The sequence below is a fragment of the Melanerpes formicivorus genome, unplaced genomic scaffold, assembly GCF_026170545.1.
Source record: "Melanerpes formicivorus ecotype bairdi unplaced genomic scaffold, bMelFor1.0.p_v2 SCAF_34, whole genome shotgun sequence".
NCBI lineage: Eukaryota > Metazoa > Chordata > Aves > Piciformes > Picidae > Melanerpes > Melanerpes formicivorus.
This window is the reverse complement of record NW_027142386.1, coordinates 3,192,756-3,210,916: the sequence shown is the minus strand read 5'-3', so window position 1 is coordinate 3,210,916 and position 18,161 is coordinate 3,192,756. Positions and strand designations below refer to the sequence as shown.

Genomic DNA, 18,161 nt, shown 5'->3' with positions numbered 1-18,161 from the left:
GCCACCACCAAGGTAGGTTTTTCACTCTAAGAGTTGAAGCCAAGCAAGCAAAAGTCCTTCCCCACTTGCAAGGCCAAGGCCCAAGGCCAGCAGAGAGAGCAGCAGGAGTTACCTAGTGCAGTGAGACCTTCTGAAATGGAAGAGAGGATATACATGATTACATGAGGCTCCAGACTGGCTATAAAGTTCATGTGGTCCTGGGTGAGAACTTCCAGCAGGGAGTAATAGGACTGGCTGAGCTTGGGGTAGTCCTGTGGGGGGGAAAAGGCTTTGGTTAGCTTGAAAGCAGCAGCTGAAGCTTTCTGCTGGATCCCACCCCAGCCATGAATCACCTGGGAAGTGCTTACTGAAGCTCCTGGGAGGAGAGCAGCCCAAGCTGTCTCCCACCATCACACTGCCCACCCTCCTCCACCCCCCCAGGCCTTCCAGCTGTGTTCCAGCAGGTTCTCCACACTGCCACAGGCTGCCAGAGGTTGGAAGGGACCCAAAGAGATCATCCAAGTCCAACCCCCCCTTGCCAGAGCAGGGCCATACAATCTAGCTCAGGTCACAGGGGAACACATCCAGAGGGGCCTTGAAAGCCTCCAGAGACTCCACCCCCCCTCTGGGCAGCCTGCTCCAGGGCTGTTACCACCCTCAGAGCATCAAGGAGTTCCTCCTCATGTTCCCATGGAGCTTCCTATGTTCTACTTTGTGCCTCTTGCCCCTTGTCCTCTCCCTGGGCACCACTGACCAAAGCCTGGCCCCAGCCTCCTGCCCCCAACCCTTGAAGTATTGATCAGCATTGAGCAGATCCCCCTCAGGCTGCCCCAAATCCCTCAGCCTCTCCTCACCAGAGAGATGTTCAAACCCCTCCTCCTCCCCACAGCCCTTCGCTGTGCCCTCCCAAGCACCTCCCTGTCCTCCTTCAAATGGGAAGCCCAGAACTGGACCCAGAACTGCAGATGGGAGCAGAGCAGAGCCTCTGGGGGGTGGGGAGAACCTCCTTGAGGAGGAGAACCAAGTAAGAGAGGGGGGGAGAGAACCTCCTTGGAGGGGGGGGGGGAGAGAAAACCTCCTGGGGGGGGGAGTGGGAGAGAAAACCTCCTTGGATGGGGGGGAGAGAAAACCTCCTTGGAGGGGAGGGGAGAGGAGAGAACCTCCTTGGAGGGGAGGGGAGAGGAGAGAACCTCCTTGGAGGGGAGGGGAGAGGAGAGAACCTCCTTGGAGAGGGAGGGGAGAGAGAACCTCCTTGGAGAGGGAGGGGAGAGGAGAGAAAACCTCCTTGGAGGGGAAGGGAGAGAGCCTCCTTGGAGGGGAAGGGAGAGAACCTCCTTGGAGGGGAAGGGAGACAACCTGTTTGGATGGGAAGAGAACCTCCTTGGAGAGGGGAAGAGAAAACCTCCTCAGAGAAGGTAAGAAGGTTCTGGCCGCCCCTGGCAGCCCTATGCTCGGCAGGCTCGTGGCCATGCAGGCTGCCCCCGGGGCTGCTCACCAGCAGGTCGCTGTGGGGGATGGAGAGCAGCAGCTTGATGAAGGTCTGCAGGGCGTTGTCCAGGGCGTCGTCGCCGTAGAGGCGGAAGACGCCGAAGTTGACGTAGCTGCCGCTGAGCGCCGCCTTCAGCATGGAGAAGCAGATGGAGATCCCCTTCAGCTTCAGGGCGTACACCTGATCCTTGGGCACCTCCCCCAGCGTCAGGATCCGATTCCCTGCGCGGGCACACAACCCAACGGCCTTCAGCAGCGCCCCTTGGGCCTCTGCCACCCCAGGGGCAGGGCACACACCGCGCCAGGGGCACAGGGCAGACACCACCCCAGGGACAGGGCAGGCACCGCCCCGGGGGGACAGGGCAGGAACCGCCCCAGGGGGGACAGGGCAGGCACCTCCTGACAGCTGAACCCTGGCTCCAAGGGCCACATCCAATCCCCTCTTGAACACCTCCAGGGATGGGGACTCCACCACCTCCCAGGGCAGCACAGCCCAAGGGCCAACTCCTCTTGCTGGGAAGGGCTTCCTAACGTCCAACCTAAACCTCCCCTGGCACAGCTTGAGACTGTGTCCTCTTGTTCTGCTGCTGGCTGCCTGGGAGAAGAGACCAACCCCCACCTGGCTACAACCTCCCTTCAGGGAGTTGGAGAGAGCAAGAAGGTCTCCCCTGAGCCTCCTCTTCTCCAGGCTAAGCAACCCCAGCTCCCTCAGCCTCTCCTCACAGGGCTGTGCTCAGACCCCTCCCCAGCCTTGTTGCCCTTCTCTGGACACCTTCAAGTCTCTCAATGTCCTTCTTAACCTGAGGAGCCCAGAGCTGGACACAGGACTCCAGGTGTTGCTCCCCTCCAGCAGGGAGCAGCTCCAGCAGATCCCTACCAGTTCCCTACCAGCTCCCTACCAGCCGGGAGCAGCTCCAGCAGCTCTCCTCCAGCTCCCCACCAGCACCAGCAGCTCCCCTCCAGTTCCCTCCCAGCTCCCCTCCAGCAGGGAGCAGCTCCCCACCAGCTCCCCCACAGCCCCAGCAGCTCCCTGCAGCAGGAGCAGCGCTCCCCAGCTCAGCACGCATCCAGCCGGTGACTTCTGGCACGGCTTCCAGCCCAGGCTTGCCTCCTGGGCTGGCAGCTGCCCCAGCAATCCCTGCCCAGGCAAGCAGGGGCAGGGGGCAGGGGAGGCTCACCATAGGTGGTGATCATTTTGCTGGTTTCTCGGAAGAGCAGGATGCCGTTGGGGGAGGAGACATCAAACTGCAGCCGCTGCGACCTGAGGGAGAGACAGGGAATGGGCTGGGAGCTCACACAGGGCCCTGCACCACAGCTGCCCCTCCAGCACCTCCCCCAGGCCTCCCCTCAGCTCCCCACCTCCCCTCTTTGCCCTGGAAAGTGCTGCTGGGCACCCCCAGAGCCACTCAGGTGCAGAGGAGCTCTGCTGGCACAGGAAGGCCTCTGTGTGGCAGCCCTGAGGAGCCTCAGGAGCTGGAGGCTGGAAGCTCTGCCTGGGCAGCACACAAGCAGAGGGAACACCTTGGAAGGAGCAGAGTGGGGCAGGCTGAGGGGCTCCTGTTCACAGCAGGAGCAGAGCATTCAGAGCTCAGCATTTACAGTGTCACCAAGGTTGGAAGAGACCTCAAAGATCATCAAGTCCAACCTGTCACCACAGACCTCATGACTGAACCATGGCACCAAGGGCCACATCCAATCCCCTCTTGAACACCTCCAGGGATGGGGACTCCACCACCTCCCTGGGCAGCACAGCCCAATGGCTAACAACTCTCTCTGGGAAGAACTTTCTCCTCCCCTCTAGCCTAAACTTCCCCTGGCACAGCTTGAGACTGTGTCCTCTTGTTCTGCTGCTGGCTGCCTGGGAGACCAACCCCCTCCTGGCTCCAACCTCCCTTCAGGGAGTTGCACAGAGCAAGAAGGTCTCCCCTGAGCCTCCTCTTCTCCAGGCTAAGCAACCCCAGCTCCCTCAGCCTCTCCTCACAGGGCTGTGCTCCAGACCCCTCCCCAGCCTTGTTGCCCTTCTCTGGACACCTTCAAGTCTCTCAATGTCCTTCTTAACCTGAGGAGCCCAGAACTGGACACAGGACTCCAGGTGTGGCCTAACCAGTGCTGACCTACTCCCAGGGCTGGGGGTTCAACCTCCTCCCTGAGCAGCCTGGGCCAGGCTCTGAGAACCCTCTCAGGGCAGGAGTTCCTTCTCCTGTCCATGTCTCACCTCATGCTGCCACAGAAGTCCCAGGAGCAGCTCACACTTTTCATGTGATCAACTTCAGAAGGGCTTGGGGAGAAAGCTGCTGCCCTGAGTGCATTTCACAGCCCCCCAGCATGGTAGGGGTTGGAAGAGACCTCTGGAGAGCACTCAGTCCAACCCCCCTGGCCAAGGCAGGGGCACCCAGAGAAGGCCCCACAGGAACACATCCAGGTGGCTTTGGAATCTCTCCAGAGATGGAGACTCCACCACCCCTCTGGGCAGCCTGCTCCAGGGCTCCAGCACCCTTCAAGAAGTTCCTCCTCCTATTCAGTTCCTCCTTCCTGACACCCAGCCTTGAAGCATTGATCAGCACTGATCAGCTTCCCCCTCAGGCTGCTCTTCTCCAGGCTAAAAGGATCCCAATCCTCTCAGCCTCTCCTCACCAGACCTGTCTCAGTCCCCTCAGCTTCTTTGCTTCACTTCCTCCTGTAACCAGGCTGGAAACCCAGCCAGCCAGGGCCTGATCTCTGTGTCCCTGCCACTCTGCTACCAGCAGTCCCTTCCTCCAGCCTTGTGTTCAGCTGGCTGCTGGCCAGAGCAACCACTTGGCAGCCTTCCACCAACCAGCTCAGACAGCTCCTGAATGATCTGAGCAGGATCAGAGGTGCCTCTGTGCTGCCAGGAAGAGCTGATGCACTACAGCTGAAGTGCTCATCTGGCTGCCAGAGAGCACAAGCCTGAGCTGAACCAGCCTCTGGAAGTGTGAACAGGAGCTGGCTGCCTCCATCTGCCAGCACTGCCCTTGGAGCAGACACTCAGCAGCTTCAGAGGTCCTGGGCTGGGGCTCCTCACAGAACCACAGCCTGGGGGGGAGGCTTGGAAAGGACCTCTGGAGAGCACTGAGTCCAACCCCTCCCTGCCAGGGCAAGGTTACCCAGGATTGCATCCAGGTGGGTTCTGAATGCCCCCAGAGATGGAGACTCCACCACCTCTCTGGGCAGCCTGCTCCAGCACCTCAAAGCTGTTCAGCTAGAGAGGGTCCCACAGGAACCCATCCAGCTGGGTCTGGAATCTCTCCAGAGATGGAGACTCCATCACCTCTCTGGGCAGCCTGCTCCAGGCCTCCAGCACCTCAAAGCTGTTCAGCTAGAGAGGGTCCCACAGGAACCCATCCAGCTGGGTCTGGAATCTCTCCAGATGGAGACTCCACCACCTCTCTGGGCAGCCTGCTCCAGGGCTCCAGCAAGGCCCCACAGGAACACATCCAGCTGGGATTAGAATCCCTCCAGATAGAGACTCCACCACCTCTCTGGGCAGCCTGCTCCAGGGCTCCAGCACCTTAAAGCTGTTCACCTAGAGAGGGTCCCACAGGAACACATCCAGCTGGGTCTGGAATCCCTCCAGAGATGGAGACTCCATCACCTCTCTGGCAGCCTGCTCCAGGCCTCCAGCACCCTCCCCATGTTCAGATGGAACTTGTAATGATCAGGTTTGTGCCCTTTACCTCTTGTCCTGTCCCTGGGCACCACTGAACAGAGCCTGGCCCCACTGCCCTGGCACCCAGCCTTGAAGGGTTGATCAGCATTGCTCAGGCTGCTCTCCTCCAGGCTAAAAGGCCCCAGGTCCCTCAGCCTCTCCTCACCACAGAGATGTTCCAACTCCCCTCAGCATCTCCACAGCCCTTTGCTGTAGCCTCTGTGTCCTCCCTGAACTGGGGAGCCCAGAACTGAACCCAGCACTCCAGATGAGGCCCTGCCAGGCCACACACAGCAGCTGGGGAGGGAAAGAAACCTCCTGCCCCCCACTCTTGCTCTGCCTGAGCCATGAGCTGAGAGCTGGCCAAGCTGCTCCATTCCCTTCCCTGCTGCAAGGCTGCCAGCTCCCCTCCCCCCTGAGCCCTTGGCAGCCTTCAGAGCACAGAGAGAGAAGGGAGGAGGGAAACCCCCAGTGGGCACCAATGCCCACAGAGAGGCTGGAGCAGCAGCCAGGCAGAGCCCTGCCAGCTTCCCTACCTGTTGTGAACCAACTCAGCCATCAGTTTGAGGACAGGTGTAGTGCAGGCTGGGTCATGGTACCAGAGCTCAATGGCCCTTTGGAGGATGGGCATGTAGGAGGGGTAGCTGCAAGGGGAGAGCTAAGGAACTTGGGTGCTCTGCAGGAAGAAAAGGGGGGGGAAAAGAAAGGCTGAGTTTTACCCCCAAAGCCCCTGCTCTGGTTTGGAGGGGGGGTTGGTTTTGTGTGCCCTGCACCCAAGCAGCTTGTGCCCAAGAGGCTGTTGAAAGGTGCTGGGGGGGGCTGCTTGAGCACAGGGGAAGGATGAAAGCAAAGCTTAGATCAGGGCTTGGGTTGGGAGGGAGCTCAAAGCTCAGCCAGTTCCAAGCCCCCTGCCACGGGCAGGGACACCTCACACCAGCCCAGGCTTGCTCAAGGCCTCACCCAGCCTGGGCCTTCAACACTTCCAGGGAGGAGGACATCCCACAAGCTCCCTGGGCAACCTCAGGTTGCCCAGGGAGCTTGTGGGATGTCCTCCTCCCTGGAGATGCTCAGCACCAGGTTGGACAGGGGTAAAAGAACTTCCTCAAGGCCTCACCTTCAACACCTCCAGGGAGGGAGACCCCTCCACAGCCTCCCTGGGCAAGCTGTGCCAGGCTCTGCCCTCCCTCACTGCAAAGCATTTCTTCCTCCTCTCCACTCTCAGCCTCCCCTCTCCCAGCTCCAAGCCACTGGCCCTCCTCCTGGCACTCCCCAAGCCCTTGCCCAAAGTCCCTCCCCCAGCTCTTCTGGTACTGGAAGGCTGCTGTGAGGTCTCCTTGGGGCCTTCCCTTCCCCAAGAATCCACTACAGGAGCTGCATCAACCTCTCTTGCAGCAGGCCACACAGGTTTGCAGTGCAAGGGGAGGTGGAGCAGAGAGCTGTCAGAGGGGGAGGTGGGCAACTTGGAGGCTGCAGACCACCCCCCTCTGCCCTCTGAGCAGCTCTCACCAGGAGCACACCACCACCTGCTGCTGGCTTCAGGGAGCAAGAGGCAAAAGCTTTGCTGCTGCTGCTGCTCTTTGTTCCTGGCTGTGACACAAGCAGGGACATGAACAGATCTTTGTGCTCTGCAGCTCAAATCTCTTTAAGGTGCAGTGGGCAACCCCCCCAAAGAGCAGAGCAGAGCTTTGGGTAGTAGCTTGCCAGCTTGGTTGCAGACAGACCTAAAGCCCCAGCTGTATTTTGCTTTCAGGCCCTTACAGGCAGGACCTTGAGGGTTACAGAACAAGACCAAGTGAAGAGAAACCCTCCCCTCCACCACCCCGCCAGGCAGGATTTCACAGGCCAAAGAGGGCATTTGGATGCAGTCAGCCAGAGTGCTCCCCTCTTGCCAGCCAGGATGACTCAAAATGTGAGGGCAACTGAAGGATACATCCACTCAAACAGCATCATGAAGCTGGTCTTGGCATTGAAGGCAAAGGCTATTCCCCTCAAGTCTCTCACCAAGCCAACCAAAGTCCTCTGTGTGGGGAGAGAGAAAAGAGCTGTTAGAACAGAGCATGACATCAGCTCTGCCTCCCTGGCACCCCCAGCCCAGAGCTGCTTCCCTTCCTCCCCTCCTTCCTCCCAGCAACAGACTCTGTGCTGGATGCCAGCCCCAGGCCAGGCAGCTCTGCTGCCCTCTGTGATGGGAGGCAGGGCAGTGACAGCACTGGAGGCCTTCCCTCCCAGCAGGAGGAGTGCTGGCAGATGAGGCTCCCTGATTCAGTCATCACAGAATGCTTTGGCTGGGATGGGACCTTAAAGATCAGCCAGTTCCAAGCCCCTGCTGCCATGGGCAGGGACATTGCCCTTGCTCAAGGCCTCATCCAACCTGGCTCTCAACACTGCCAGGCTTGGAGCTTCCACAGCTGCTCTGGGCAACCTGTTCCAGGCTCTCACCACCCTCCTGGGGAAGAATTTCTTCCTCATGTCCAATCTCAATCCAGCTTCTCCCAGTCTGAAGCCATCACCTCTCATCCTCTCACTCCAGGCCTCTGCACCAAGTCTCTCTCCAGCTCTCCTTCCCTCCAGGTGCTGGAAGACTGCTCTAAGGTCTCCCTGGAGCCTTCTCCTCTCCAGGCTGCACAACCCCAACTCTCTCAGCCTGGCTTCACAGCAGAGAGCTCCCAGCCCTGCCAGCACTGCTGTGGCCTCCTCTGGCCCTGCTCCAAGTGGTCCCTGTCTATGCTGAGGACTCCAGAGCTGCCCCAGCACTGCAGGGGGATCACAGAGGGCACAGCAGAGGGGCAGAATCCCCTCCCTGCCCCTGCTGCTGGGGCTCAGCCCAGGAGCTGGTTGGCTTCTGGGCTTTCTGACCCACACCAGGACCCCATGGGGCACAGGAGACAGCACCACTCCCCCAGACTCGAGAAGCAAAGCCCTCCCCCCTCCAGCATCTATTGGGGTCATTCAGAGGGCAGAAAGGCTTCCAGGCTGCTCTCCCCTGTCCTGCCAGAGCTGTGAGGGGAAGGAGCAGGGAGGATGTGGCCCTGCCCAACTTACTTTTGCCTCTTGTTCGTTGAAAGTGTTTGTACTGAACATCTGTGCCACAGTCTCAAAGGCAGCAGTCAGGGGAAGCATGAACTGCTCATACTGATCCTCATCTTCCCCTGCAAGGCAAACAAAACCCCAAACCAGAAGTGAGGAGGAAAGAGAGGGGCACACCCCTGCCCCCTGCAGAGCTGCCTGTGCCAGCCCTTCAGACCCTGCTCCCCCCCCCAGAGCCCACGTGGCTGCAGGGGGCTGAGCTGGCACTGCCACCACCCAACCCTGAGCAAGGGCTTGGCACAAACCCTGCCAGCTCAGGAAAGTCTCTGGGATATTCTGGAGGCAAAATGCAGCCTCAGCCTTGGTGCTGTGCCCCTCTGGCCTGCCTCCACCCAGCCACAAGGCATCAAATCCATGCTGGAGCTTTTTCCACCCCCCACCCCCCATCTTTTTTCTTATCCCATTTGGTTTCTCCCATTCCAACATCCTTCCCTGCAGCACCTTACAGCTCCCTGAACAGCAGGACCCAGCAGAGCCCAGCAACCAAACTACACATCACAGAACGGTTGGGGTTGGAAGGGACCTCTGGACATCCAGCCCAAGCCCCCTGCCAGAGCAGGGCCTCCCCCAGGGCAGGGCACACAGGAAAATCTTCAGATAGGCCTTGAAAGCCTCCAGAGAAGGAGGCTCCACAACCTCTCTGGGCAGCCTGCTCCAGGCCTCCAGCAGCCTCACACCAAAGAAGTTTCTTCCCAGCACCCTCACAACAAAGATTTTCCTTCTCTTCAGGTGGAGCCTCCTGGCCTCCAGCTGCTCCCTGCTGCTCCTTGTCCTGGCACTGGGCAGCACCCAACAGAGCCTGGCACCTTCATCCTGACCCCCACCCCTCAGATATTGACAGACATTGATCAGATCCCCTCTCAGCCTTCTCCTCTCCACACTAACCACCCCCAGGGCTCTCAGCCTCTCTCCACAGCAGAGCTGTTCCAGTCCCTTCAGCATCCTCAGAGCCTCCCCTGGCCTCTCTCCAGCAGGTCTCTGTCCCTCTTGAGCTGGGGAGCCCCAAGCTGGACACAGCATTGCAGCTGTGGTCTCAGCAGGGCAGAGCAGAGGGGCAGCAGAACCTCCCCAGCCCTGCTGGCCACACTTTCCTTGCTGCCCCCCAGGCTGCCATTGGCCTCTTGGCCACCAGGGCACCTTGCTGGCCCATGCAGAGCTTGCTGCCCACCAGCACTCCCAGGTCTTCCTCCAGGGAGCTGCTTCCCAGCAGGACTCCCCTGGTGCCTGGGGTTGGGTCATCCATGAGGAACATGGAGCTCCATGAGGTCCCCCTCTGCCCAGAACTGTGCTCTGCAGGCCAGGGAAAGGCCCCAGTACCTAAATCCACCATGAGGAGACGCCCAAGTGCAGTGTAGAAGGTTGTCCGACACCTCATGTCAGTCAGGTTGGACTGATTGTTAATGCCCAGGAAGGAAAAGTGCTCACTCTGCAAAGGGAAGGGAAGAGATGGGTTAAAGGCCAACCAGCACCTGGCATGGGCTCCTGCCTGGAGGGCTGGGGCTGCCTCATTCCCCTGGCTGAAGCAGGAAGCAGCAGTGAGCTGCGTGGTTACCTGGCCGAGCGCTTCCCCCTCTGCTGGGCACCAGAGGGCACCGGCACGGCCTGCAGCAAGCTGGCAGCTTCAGCTGGGCATTGCCCAGCAGCAGAACAAGCAGGGAGGGTTGCTTTGCCTCCAAGGCAGAAACACAACCTGGCCCACCTGCTCCTGGAGACACTGCAGGCAGCAAAGCCAGCCCCTCTGCAGAGAGGCCCCGAGTTACCCTGCCCCTGCTCTCCGTGGGCTGAAGAGCAGCTCCTGGGCTGAACCCAGGAGGTGGAACCAGCCTGGAACACAGCTCCCAGCTCAAGGAATGCTCAACCCACTCACTGCAGACCTTCTGGATGTGGTGCTGGGAGCCCTGTCAGCTCAGTACCAGGGCATCAAATGCCCACAGGCTCCCAGTAACCTGATCCTTTGTTGCTGCCTCCTGGCTGCTCCTTCCAACGCCGCTGATTTCAAGGCAGTGTCCCCAGCCCCACCCAAGGGAAGGAGAAGAGAGCCCAGGCTGCTGCCCTGAGTGCTGCAGGAGATGGCAGCTTGTCCAGATCAGCACTCTGGGGCTGCTTTTGTTGGGCTTTCAATTGCATAAGGACTCCTCAACTGCTCTGTGCAGCAGCAGCAGTCTCCTGAAGGTGCCTCTGGAGGTGGTTGTGTTCCCATGGAGAGTAAAGAGGGCTCTGTCCTGCTTTGGGTTAGAACAGGGCCATGCCTGGCTTGGAATAGGGCTTAGAACAGGGCCATGCCTGGCTTGGAATAGGGCTTAGAACAGGGCCACCCCTGGCTTAGAACAGGGCTTAGAACAGGGCCACCCCTGGCTCAGAACAGGGCCACTCCTGTCTTAGAACAGGGCCATCCCCTGGCTTGGAACAGGGCTTAGAACAGGGTCACCCCTGGCTTGGAATAGGGCTTAGAACAGGGTCACCCCTGGCTTGGAATAGGGCTTAGAACAGGGCCATGCCTGGCTTGGAATAGGGCTTAGAACAGGGCCACTCCTGGCTTAGAACAGGGCCACCCCTGGCTTGGAATAGGGCTTAGAACAGGGCCACCCCTGGCTTAGAACAGGGCCACCCCTGGCTTAGAACAGGGCCACCCCTGGCTTAGAACAGGGCCACCCCTGGCTTAGAACAGGGCTTAGAACAGGGCCACTCTTGGCCTAGAACAGGGCCACCCCTGGCTTAGAACAGAGCTTAGAACAGGGCCACTCCTGGCCTAGAACAGGGCCATGCCTGGCTTGGAATAGGGCTTAGAACAGGGCCACCCCTGGCTTAGAACAGGGCCACCCCTGGCTTAGAACAGGGCCACCCCTGGCTTAGAACAGGGCCACCCCTGGCTTAGAACAGGGCTTAGAACAGGGCCACTCTTGGCCTAGAACAGGGCCACCCCTGGCTTAGAACAGAGCTTAGAACAGGGCCACCCCTGGCTTAGAACAGGGCCACCCCTGGCTTAGAACAGGGCTTAGAACAGGGCCACTCCTGGCCTAGAACAGGGCCACCCCTGGCTTGGAACAGAGCTTAGAACAGGGCCACTCCTGGCCTAGAACAGGGCCATGCCTGGCTTGGAATAGGGCTTAGAACAGGGCCACCCCTGGCTTAGAACAGGGCCATGCCTGGCTTGGAATAGGGCTTAGAACAGGGCCACTCCTGGCTTAGAACAGGGCCACCCCTGGCTTAGAACAGGGCTTAGAACAGGGCCACTCCTGGCCTAGAACAGGGCCACCCCTGGCTTGGAACAGAGCTTAGAACAGGGCCACTCCTGGCCTAGAACAGGGCCATGCCTGGCTTGGAATAGGGCTTAGAACAGGGCCACCCCTGGCTTAGGACAGGGCCACCCCTGGCTTGGAACAGGGCTTAGGACAGGGCCACTCCTGGCTACTTCTGCTCAGTGATTTGACTTTTCTGCTCAGTCACCTAAGGGCTGCCCCAGCCCCAACCCTCTCGGCCAGGCCCTTGGCTCACCTCACCCCTTCAGAGATCAAAGGCATCATAGTATCATTCAGGGTTGGAAGGGACAACAAGGATCATCCAGTTCCAACCCCTCTGCCATGGGCAGGGACACCCCACACTAGATCAGCCTGGCCAGAGCCTCAGCCAGCCTGGGCTTAAACACCCCCAGGGACGGGGCCTCGGCCACCTCCCTGGACAACCCATTCCAGGGCTTCACCACTCTCATGGTGAAGAACCTCCTCCTCACATCTAGCCTGAATCTCCCCACCTCCAGCTTCATTCCATTCCCCCTAGTCCTATCACCTAGTTATCATGGGATGGGTTGGGTTGGAAGGGGCCTTAGAGCTCAGGCAGTTCCAACCCCCCTGCCAGGGGCAGGAACAACTTCCACCACCAGCCCAAGTTGCTCCAGGGCTCATCCAACCTGGCCTTCAACACCTCCAAGGATGAAGAGGTGTCCACAGCTTCTCTGGGTGACCTGTTCCAGTCTCTCACCACCCTAACAACGAGGAATTTCTTCCTGATGTCCAATCTAAATCCACCCTGCTCCAGTTTCCCAGCTTCCCAGCTTGCACTGGGTTGGAAGGGACACTCCTGGCCAAGCCCTCTGCAGGCAGCAGGGACACCTCCAAGCAGAAGGGGCTGCCCAAAGCCACACCAGGTCTGATCCTCAAAGTCTCCAAGGACAGGGCCCCAAGCCCATCCCTGGCTAACCTGTCTCAGTGTTCCCTCACTGTGCAGAGCTTCCTCCTGGTGTCCAGCCTCAATCTCCCCTGCTCCAGTTTCAAACCTTTGCCTCTGGTCCCACCCCCACAGGCCCTTCTCAACAGTCACTCCCCAGCCTTCCTGTAGGCCCCCTGCAGATACAGAACCACAGCTCTAAGGTCTCCCTGGAGCTTTCCCTTCTCCAGGCTCAACAGCCCAAATTCTTTCAGCCTACCCCAAACCACTGCTCCTTGTCCCCATCACCCCAGGCCCTCAGAACTCCCTCCCCAAACCAGGCTTTGGCCAAAGCTGGCTCACAGCCTACATCCTCTCCAGCCTCAGCAGGTACAATGGAAGCACCTCATGGAATCCTAGAATCAACCAGGTTGGAAAAGACCTCAGAGAGCAGCAAGTCCAACCTGTGACCTAATTCCTAACATCTCCTGACAGCTGAACCATGGCTCCAAGGGCCACATCCAGGCCTTGCTTGAACACCTCCAGGGATGGGGACTCCACCACCCCCCTGGGCAGCACAGCCCAGTGGCCAATTCCTCTTGCTGGGAAGAATTTCTTCCTCACCTCCAGCCTAAACCTTCCCTGGCACAGCTTGAGGCTGTGGCCTCTTGTTCTGCTGCTGGGTGCCTGGGAGAAGAGACCAACCCCCACCTGGCTACAACCTCCCTTCAGGGAGTTGGAGAGAGCAAGAAGGTCTCCCCTGAGCCTCCTCTTCTCCAGGCTAAGCAACCCCAGCTCCCTCAGCCTCTCCTCACAGGGCTGTGCCCCAGACCCCTCCCCAGCCTCATTGCCCTTCTCTGGACACCTTCAAGTCTCTCAATGTCCTTCTTAACCTGAGGAGCCCAGAACTGGACACAGGACTCCAGGTGTGGCCTAACCAGTGCTCCTAACCCTGCTCCTGCTGGCCACACTGTTCCTGATACAGGCCAGGATGCCCTTGGCCTTCTTGGCCCCCTGGGCACACTGCTGGCTCCTGTTCAGCTGCTGTCAACCACTACCCCCAGGTCCCTCTCTGCCTGGCAGCTCTCAGCCCCTCTGCCCCCAGCCTGTAGCACTGCCTGGGGTGGCTGTGGCCAAAGTGCAGGACCCGACACTTGGGACTTGTTCAGTGCCATCCTGTTGGACTCTGCCCATCTGTCCAGCCTGGCAAGGTCCCTCTGCATCCTGGGAGACAGCTGAGTGTATCCCTGGGGATCCTGGGAGCTGGAGGGGGCCTGCAGGGGGAGGCTGGCAGGAGGCTGCAGGACTCACCGTGTGATTGTTCAGCATGAACTGGACGGCGCTGAGCTTCACCAGCTTCCGCACGCTGCTGTAGGTGCAGGAGGGGGGTTAAGGAAGCACCAGGGGCAGCAGAAGACTCCTTGGCAGTGCTTGCAAAGCTCTCTGCCAGGGCAAGACTGGAAGGGGATTGAAGACCTCTGGAGCACTTCAGTGTGACTGTAACCTCTCCTGCCTCTGGCTCGAGAGGACCCCGGCCGCGGCAGCCTCTGCTGCGGCCAGGTTTGCTCAGCCTCTCAGGAGGAGCCAAGCAGGAGGCCAGGAGAGAGGCACTGGAGCTTAATTAACTGGGACTAAGTTAATGGCCAAGAAATTAACTGTCACAGGGAGCCACAAAGCAATTATCAGTCAAAACAAATAAATCACAGAATGGGTTTGGGTTGGAAGGGACCTCAAAGCTCAGCCAGCTCCAACCTCCCTGCTGCCGTGGGCAGGGACACCTCCCTCCCTCCCATCCTCCCTCCAGCCCACCTTGCTCAGGGCCTCATCCAGCCTGGCCTTGGACACCTCCAGGTTTGGAGCCTCCACAGCATCTCTGGGCAACCTGCTCCAGTGCCTCACACCATCCTCATGGGGAAGAACTGCCTCCTCATGTCTCATCTCAATCCTTCTTCGTTTGAAGCCATCAGCCCTCATCCCCTCACTCCAGGCCTTTGTCCTAAGTTCCTCCCCAGCTCTCCTGGAGACCATTCAGGTACTGGAAGGCTGCCCTGAGGCCTCCCTGGAGCCTTCTCTTCTCCAGGCTATCAAAATAATTAAACCCAAACTACATACAGCCATCTGCTGCAGCTCAGCAGCCAGATGAGACCAGGCACTTGCCCTCTGCCCTGCTCACTACCTCAGAGGTCACAGAATGGGTTGGGTTGGAAGGGACCTTGAAGATCATCTAATTCCAACCCCCTGCCATGGGCAGGCACACCTCCCACCAGCCCAAGCTGCTCAAGGCCTCATCCAACCTGGCCTTGAACACCTCCAGGGAGGAGACATCCACAACCTCCCTGGGCAACCTGTGCCAGTGTCTTCCCTCCCTCACTGGAAAGATAGAATAGAATAGGAGAGACCAAACCCCACCTGGCTACAACCTCCCTTCAGGCAGTTATAGAATGGAATGGAAATAGAATTAACCAGGTTGGAAAAGACCTCAGAGAGCATCAAGTCCAACCTATCCCCCAGCACCATCTGATCAACTCAACCATGGCACCAAGGGCCTCAACCAGACTCTTCCTAAACACCTCCAGGGATGGGGACTCCACCACCTCCCTGGGCAGCACTTCCCAAGGGCCAATCTCTCTTTCTATGAAGAATTTCTTCCTAACATCCAGCCTGAACCTCCCCGGCACAGCTTGAGACTGTGGCCTCTTGTTCTGCTGCTGGGTGCCTGGGAGAAGAGACCAACCCCCACCTGGCTCCAACCTCCCTTCAGGGAGTTGCACAGAGCAAGAAGGTCTCCCCTGAGCCTCCTCTTCTCCAGGCTAAGCAACCCCAGCTCCCTCAGCCTCTCCTCACAGGGCTGTGCTCCAGACCCCTCCCCAGCTTTCTTGCCCTTCTCTGGACACCTTCCAGCATCTCAACATCTTTCCTAAACTGAGGGGCCCAGAACTGGACACAGGACTCCAGGTGTGGCCTAACCAGTGCTGAGCACAGGGCAGGATGACTTTCCTGCTCCTGGCCACACTGCTCCTGATCCAGGCCAGGATACCATTGGCCACCTGGGCACACTGCTGGCTCATGTTCAGCCTACTACTGACCAGCCCCCCCAGGTCCCTCTCTGCCAGGCCATCCCTGTGTGCTGTGTTGTGTTCTTGCTGGGGTGAAGCAATGCAAGGTGAAGCAGTTGAGGATTCTGTTACACACAGAGGGCTGCTGGTGTCAGAGGAGCATCTGGGTGACTCTGGCCCCGTGCTGAGCTTTAGGCCTCCTGTGCAGCCAACATCTCTTCTGCAAAGGATATCCAATGGAGAGGTCATTGAGCAGCTGCAGCGTCTTGGAGGTGATAGGTTCACAGCGACCCCAGTACTTCAAGTTGGTGATGCTAGGGAAGAGGACAACAAGGAGAGATCAGGAGGAGTTTGCTCAGCCTCCCCTTTGCTGTCTCCTGGCAGAGTTGCTGCAGCTGCAAAGTCAGCCCCACCGTCCTCAGCTCCACCCTCCACCGAAAGCACAGACATCACAAGGCCACGAAAGAGGGGTATGAAAATCACTGTACTTACATTTGGTTGACTAGAAAAATTATCCTTCAGATAATCTTCACTACTTGGGTCCCAAGCTACACTGGCCCATACCCAGGCCCTTGGAATTCTGTGGCACTCCAGGGCTGGTTTCTGCAGCAAGGGTAAGAGAATTCTGCGGCAGTGACTACATGCAGACGTCTGCAACTCTGCACCTGCACCATCCGCTGTCAGCTGCAGAATTCTAGTAGCCCTTTGCTTCTTTCCAGGAGAGCCACCTGCACCCCTCTGGGGGTGAGGGACAGCTTGGGCTGGGAGTGGAGGGGGGAGAGAGGAAGGCAAAGCCCCCCTGCAGGTAAAGACGGAGGGGCGATGCTACAGAAGCTGCGGGGGGGAAGCTAACGGCTGGGTGGCACCGGGAGGCCCAATCGGTTCCACAGGCTGCCAAGGGCGTGACAAAAAAAGGTCACCCCGAGGTTTGGGCCAGAGGAGAGGTGCCATGAAAGAAGCCAAATCAAGTCCCTACCAGAGGGGAAGAGGTTTGAAGCCAAGGACTTGCCCTGCTCTGCTCCTGACCAGCACAACCTGCAAAGGGAAGCTCGGAAGGAGCACCGAGTGCCCTCCCTGCAGCAGCTTTGGTGAGTGCCAGGGTGCTTGAGGCTGTGCCCTCTCTGACTTTGGTTGTAGGCAGGCACTGGGAAGAGGATCCATTGTCCTGGGTGTGTTTTGGTGTCTCCACGCTGGATAGCTCACTCCTGGGTCCTGCACACGGCAGCAGCCCTGAGAGCAGCTGCTGCGCTCTCCAGCCAACCAGATCCTGCTGCCTTTAGACTCCACAGCGCTCCCCCAGCATTCCAGTTTGTCCTGCTTCAGACCTTCAAACCAGCCCTGGAAGCTCTGCTGCCTGCAGGCATCACCACTTACATTTTCCCTATGAAGACACTCAGGACCATGGTCTCATCATTCAGCCCCAGGACCTCTGAGAGACGGCGGTACAGCTGCAGGGGGGAGGACAAAACAGCAGCAGGTTAAAGGCAGGGGAACGAAGGAGGAGCAAGGATCAGGTTGGGTCTGCCCCACTTCCCCCTTTGTGGCATTCCCCAGCGAGGTGGTGGAGTCCCCAGCCCTGGAGGTGCTCAGGAAATGTGTGGCTATGGCACCTGGGGACCTGGTTTGAAGCAGCCTTAGGGTGATGGTTGGACTTCATGATCTTAAAAGGTCTCTTCCAAGCCAAACAGCTCTGTGAGTCCATGACTTCTGGGAGGGTCTCTCTGGGTTTCATAGAATCACAGAACTGTCAGGGTTGGAAGGGACCTCAAGGCTCAGCCAGTTCCAACCCCCCTGCCATGGCCAGGGACACCTCACACCACAGCAGGTTGCTCACAGCCACATCCAGCCTGGCTGCAAACACCTCCAGGCAGGAGGCTTCCACCACCTCCCTGGGCAACCTGTGCCAGGCTCTCACCACCCTCCTGGGTAACAACTTCTTCCTGACATCCAATCTGAGTTCATCCATTTTCTACTTTCCCTAGGTCAGTCAGACAATGCATGGAGATGTTTGTGATCTGATCCACAGCAAGCTTTGCCCTCACCACTGCTGCCTCTTCTCCACCTGTGCCCAGGAGCTGAAGCATTTGGTTTGCTTAGGAGAAGGGGATACAGCAGCTCTACTCCTCCACCTGCAGCTGCAGGCTGCCCAGGGAGGTGGTAGAAGCCTCAGCCCTGGAGAGGTTCCAGAGCTGCAGAGCTGTGGTGCTGAGGGCCACGGCTCAGCCCCAGCACTGGCAGAGTCAGATAATGGTTGGACTGGGTGAGCTTAAAGGGCTTGGCCAACCCAAATGATTCAGTTTGTCTGGCACTCTAAGCTTCCTGTCACATCACTGGTCTGAAGCCTCCTGGCTGGGGAAGGAAGGTCCTGGGGGCCTGGGGAAGAAGGTCCTGGGGGCCTGGAGAGCTCTTCACAATGAGGGAGGTGAGACACTGGAACAGGTTGCCCAAGGATGTGGTTGAGGCCCCATCCCTGGAGACATTCAAGATCAGATGTGGCCCTGGGCAGTCTGATCCAGCTGGAGCTGTCCCCTGCTGGACAGGATGACCTCTGAGGGTCCCTTCCAACCTGATGCAATCTGTGACAGGAAGGTCTTAGGGCAAGTGGAAAGGAAGAGAAGCTCATTCTGCAGTAATGTTCCCATCCTGTCCCTTTCTACCTGCAGAAGGCATTTTGCATCTCTAAAGAGGCACATTCCAAGCCCAACTGCCTTGTGATGAAGAGGATGGGTCCACACCTCCAC

General features: G+C 58.8%; 1 protein-coding gene across 2 annotated transcripts in view; it reads right to left on the bottom strand.

Annotated features, from left to right (window-relative positions):
- The window catches only part of XPO7 (exportin 7), a 64,901-nt gene that overhangs the window by 3,928 nt on the left and 42,812 nt on the right, over window positions 1-18,161 (bottom strand). For both annotated transcript variants that reach the window (XM_068156455.1, XM_068156456.1), the window contains exons 15-24: window positions 16,795-16,868; window positions 15,654-15,734; window positions 13,676-13,739; window positions 9,539-9,647; window positions 8,177-8,283; window positions 7,065-7,153; window positions 5,671-5,778; window positions 2,646-2,728; window positions 1,475-1,689; window positions 113-251 (exon numbers count right to left, since the gene is read on the bottom strand). In XM_068156455.1, coding sequence (XP_068012556.1) covers window positions 113-251; window positions 1,475-1,689; window positions 2,646-2,728; window positions 5,671-5,778; window positions 7,065-7,153; window positions 8,177-8,283; window positions 9,539-9,647; window positions 13,676-13,739; window positions 15,654-15,734; window positions 16,795-16,868 — 1,069 coding nt within the window. The remainder of the gene's footprint in view (window positions 1-112; window positions 252-1,474; window positions 1,690-2,645; window positions 2,729-5,670; window positions 5,779-7,064; window positions 7,154-8,176; window positions 8,284-9,538; window positions 9,648-13,675; window positions 13,740-15,653; window positions 15,735-16,794; window positions 16,869-18,161) is intronic.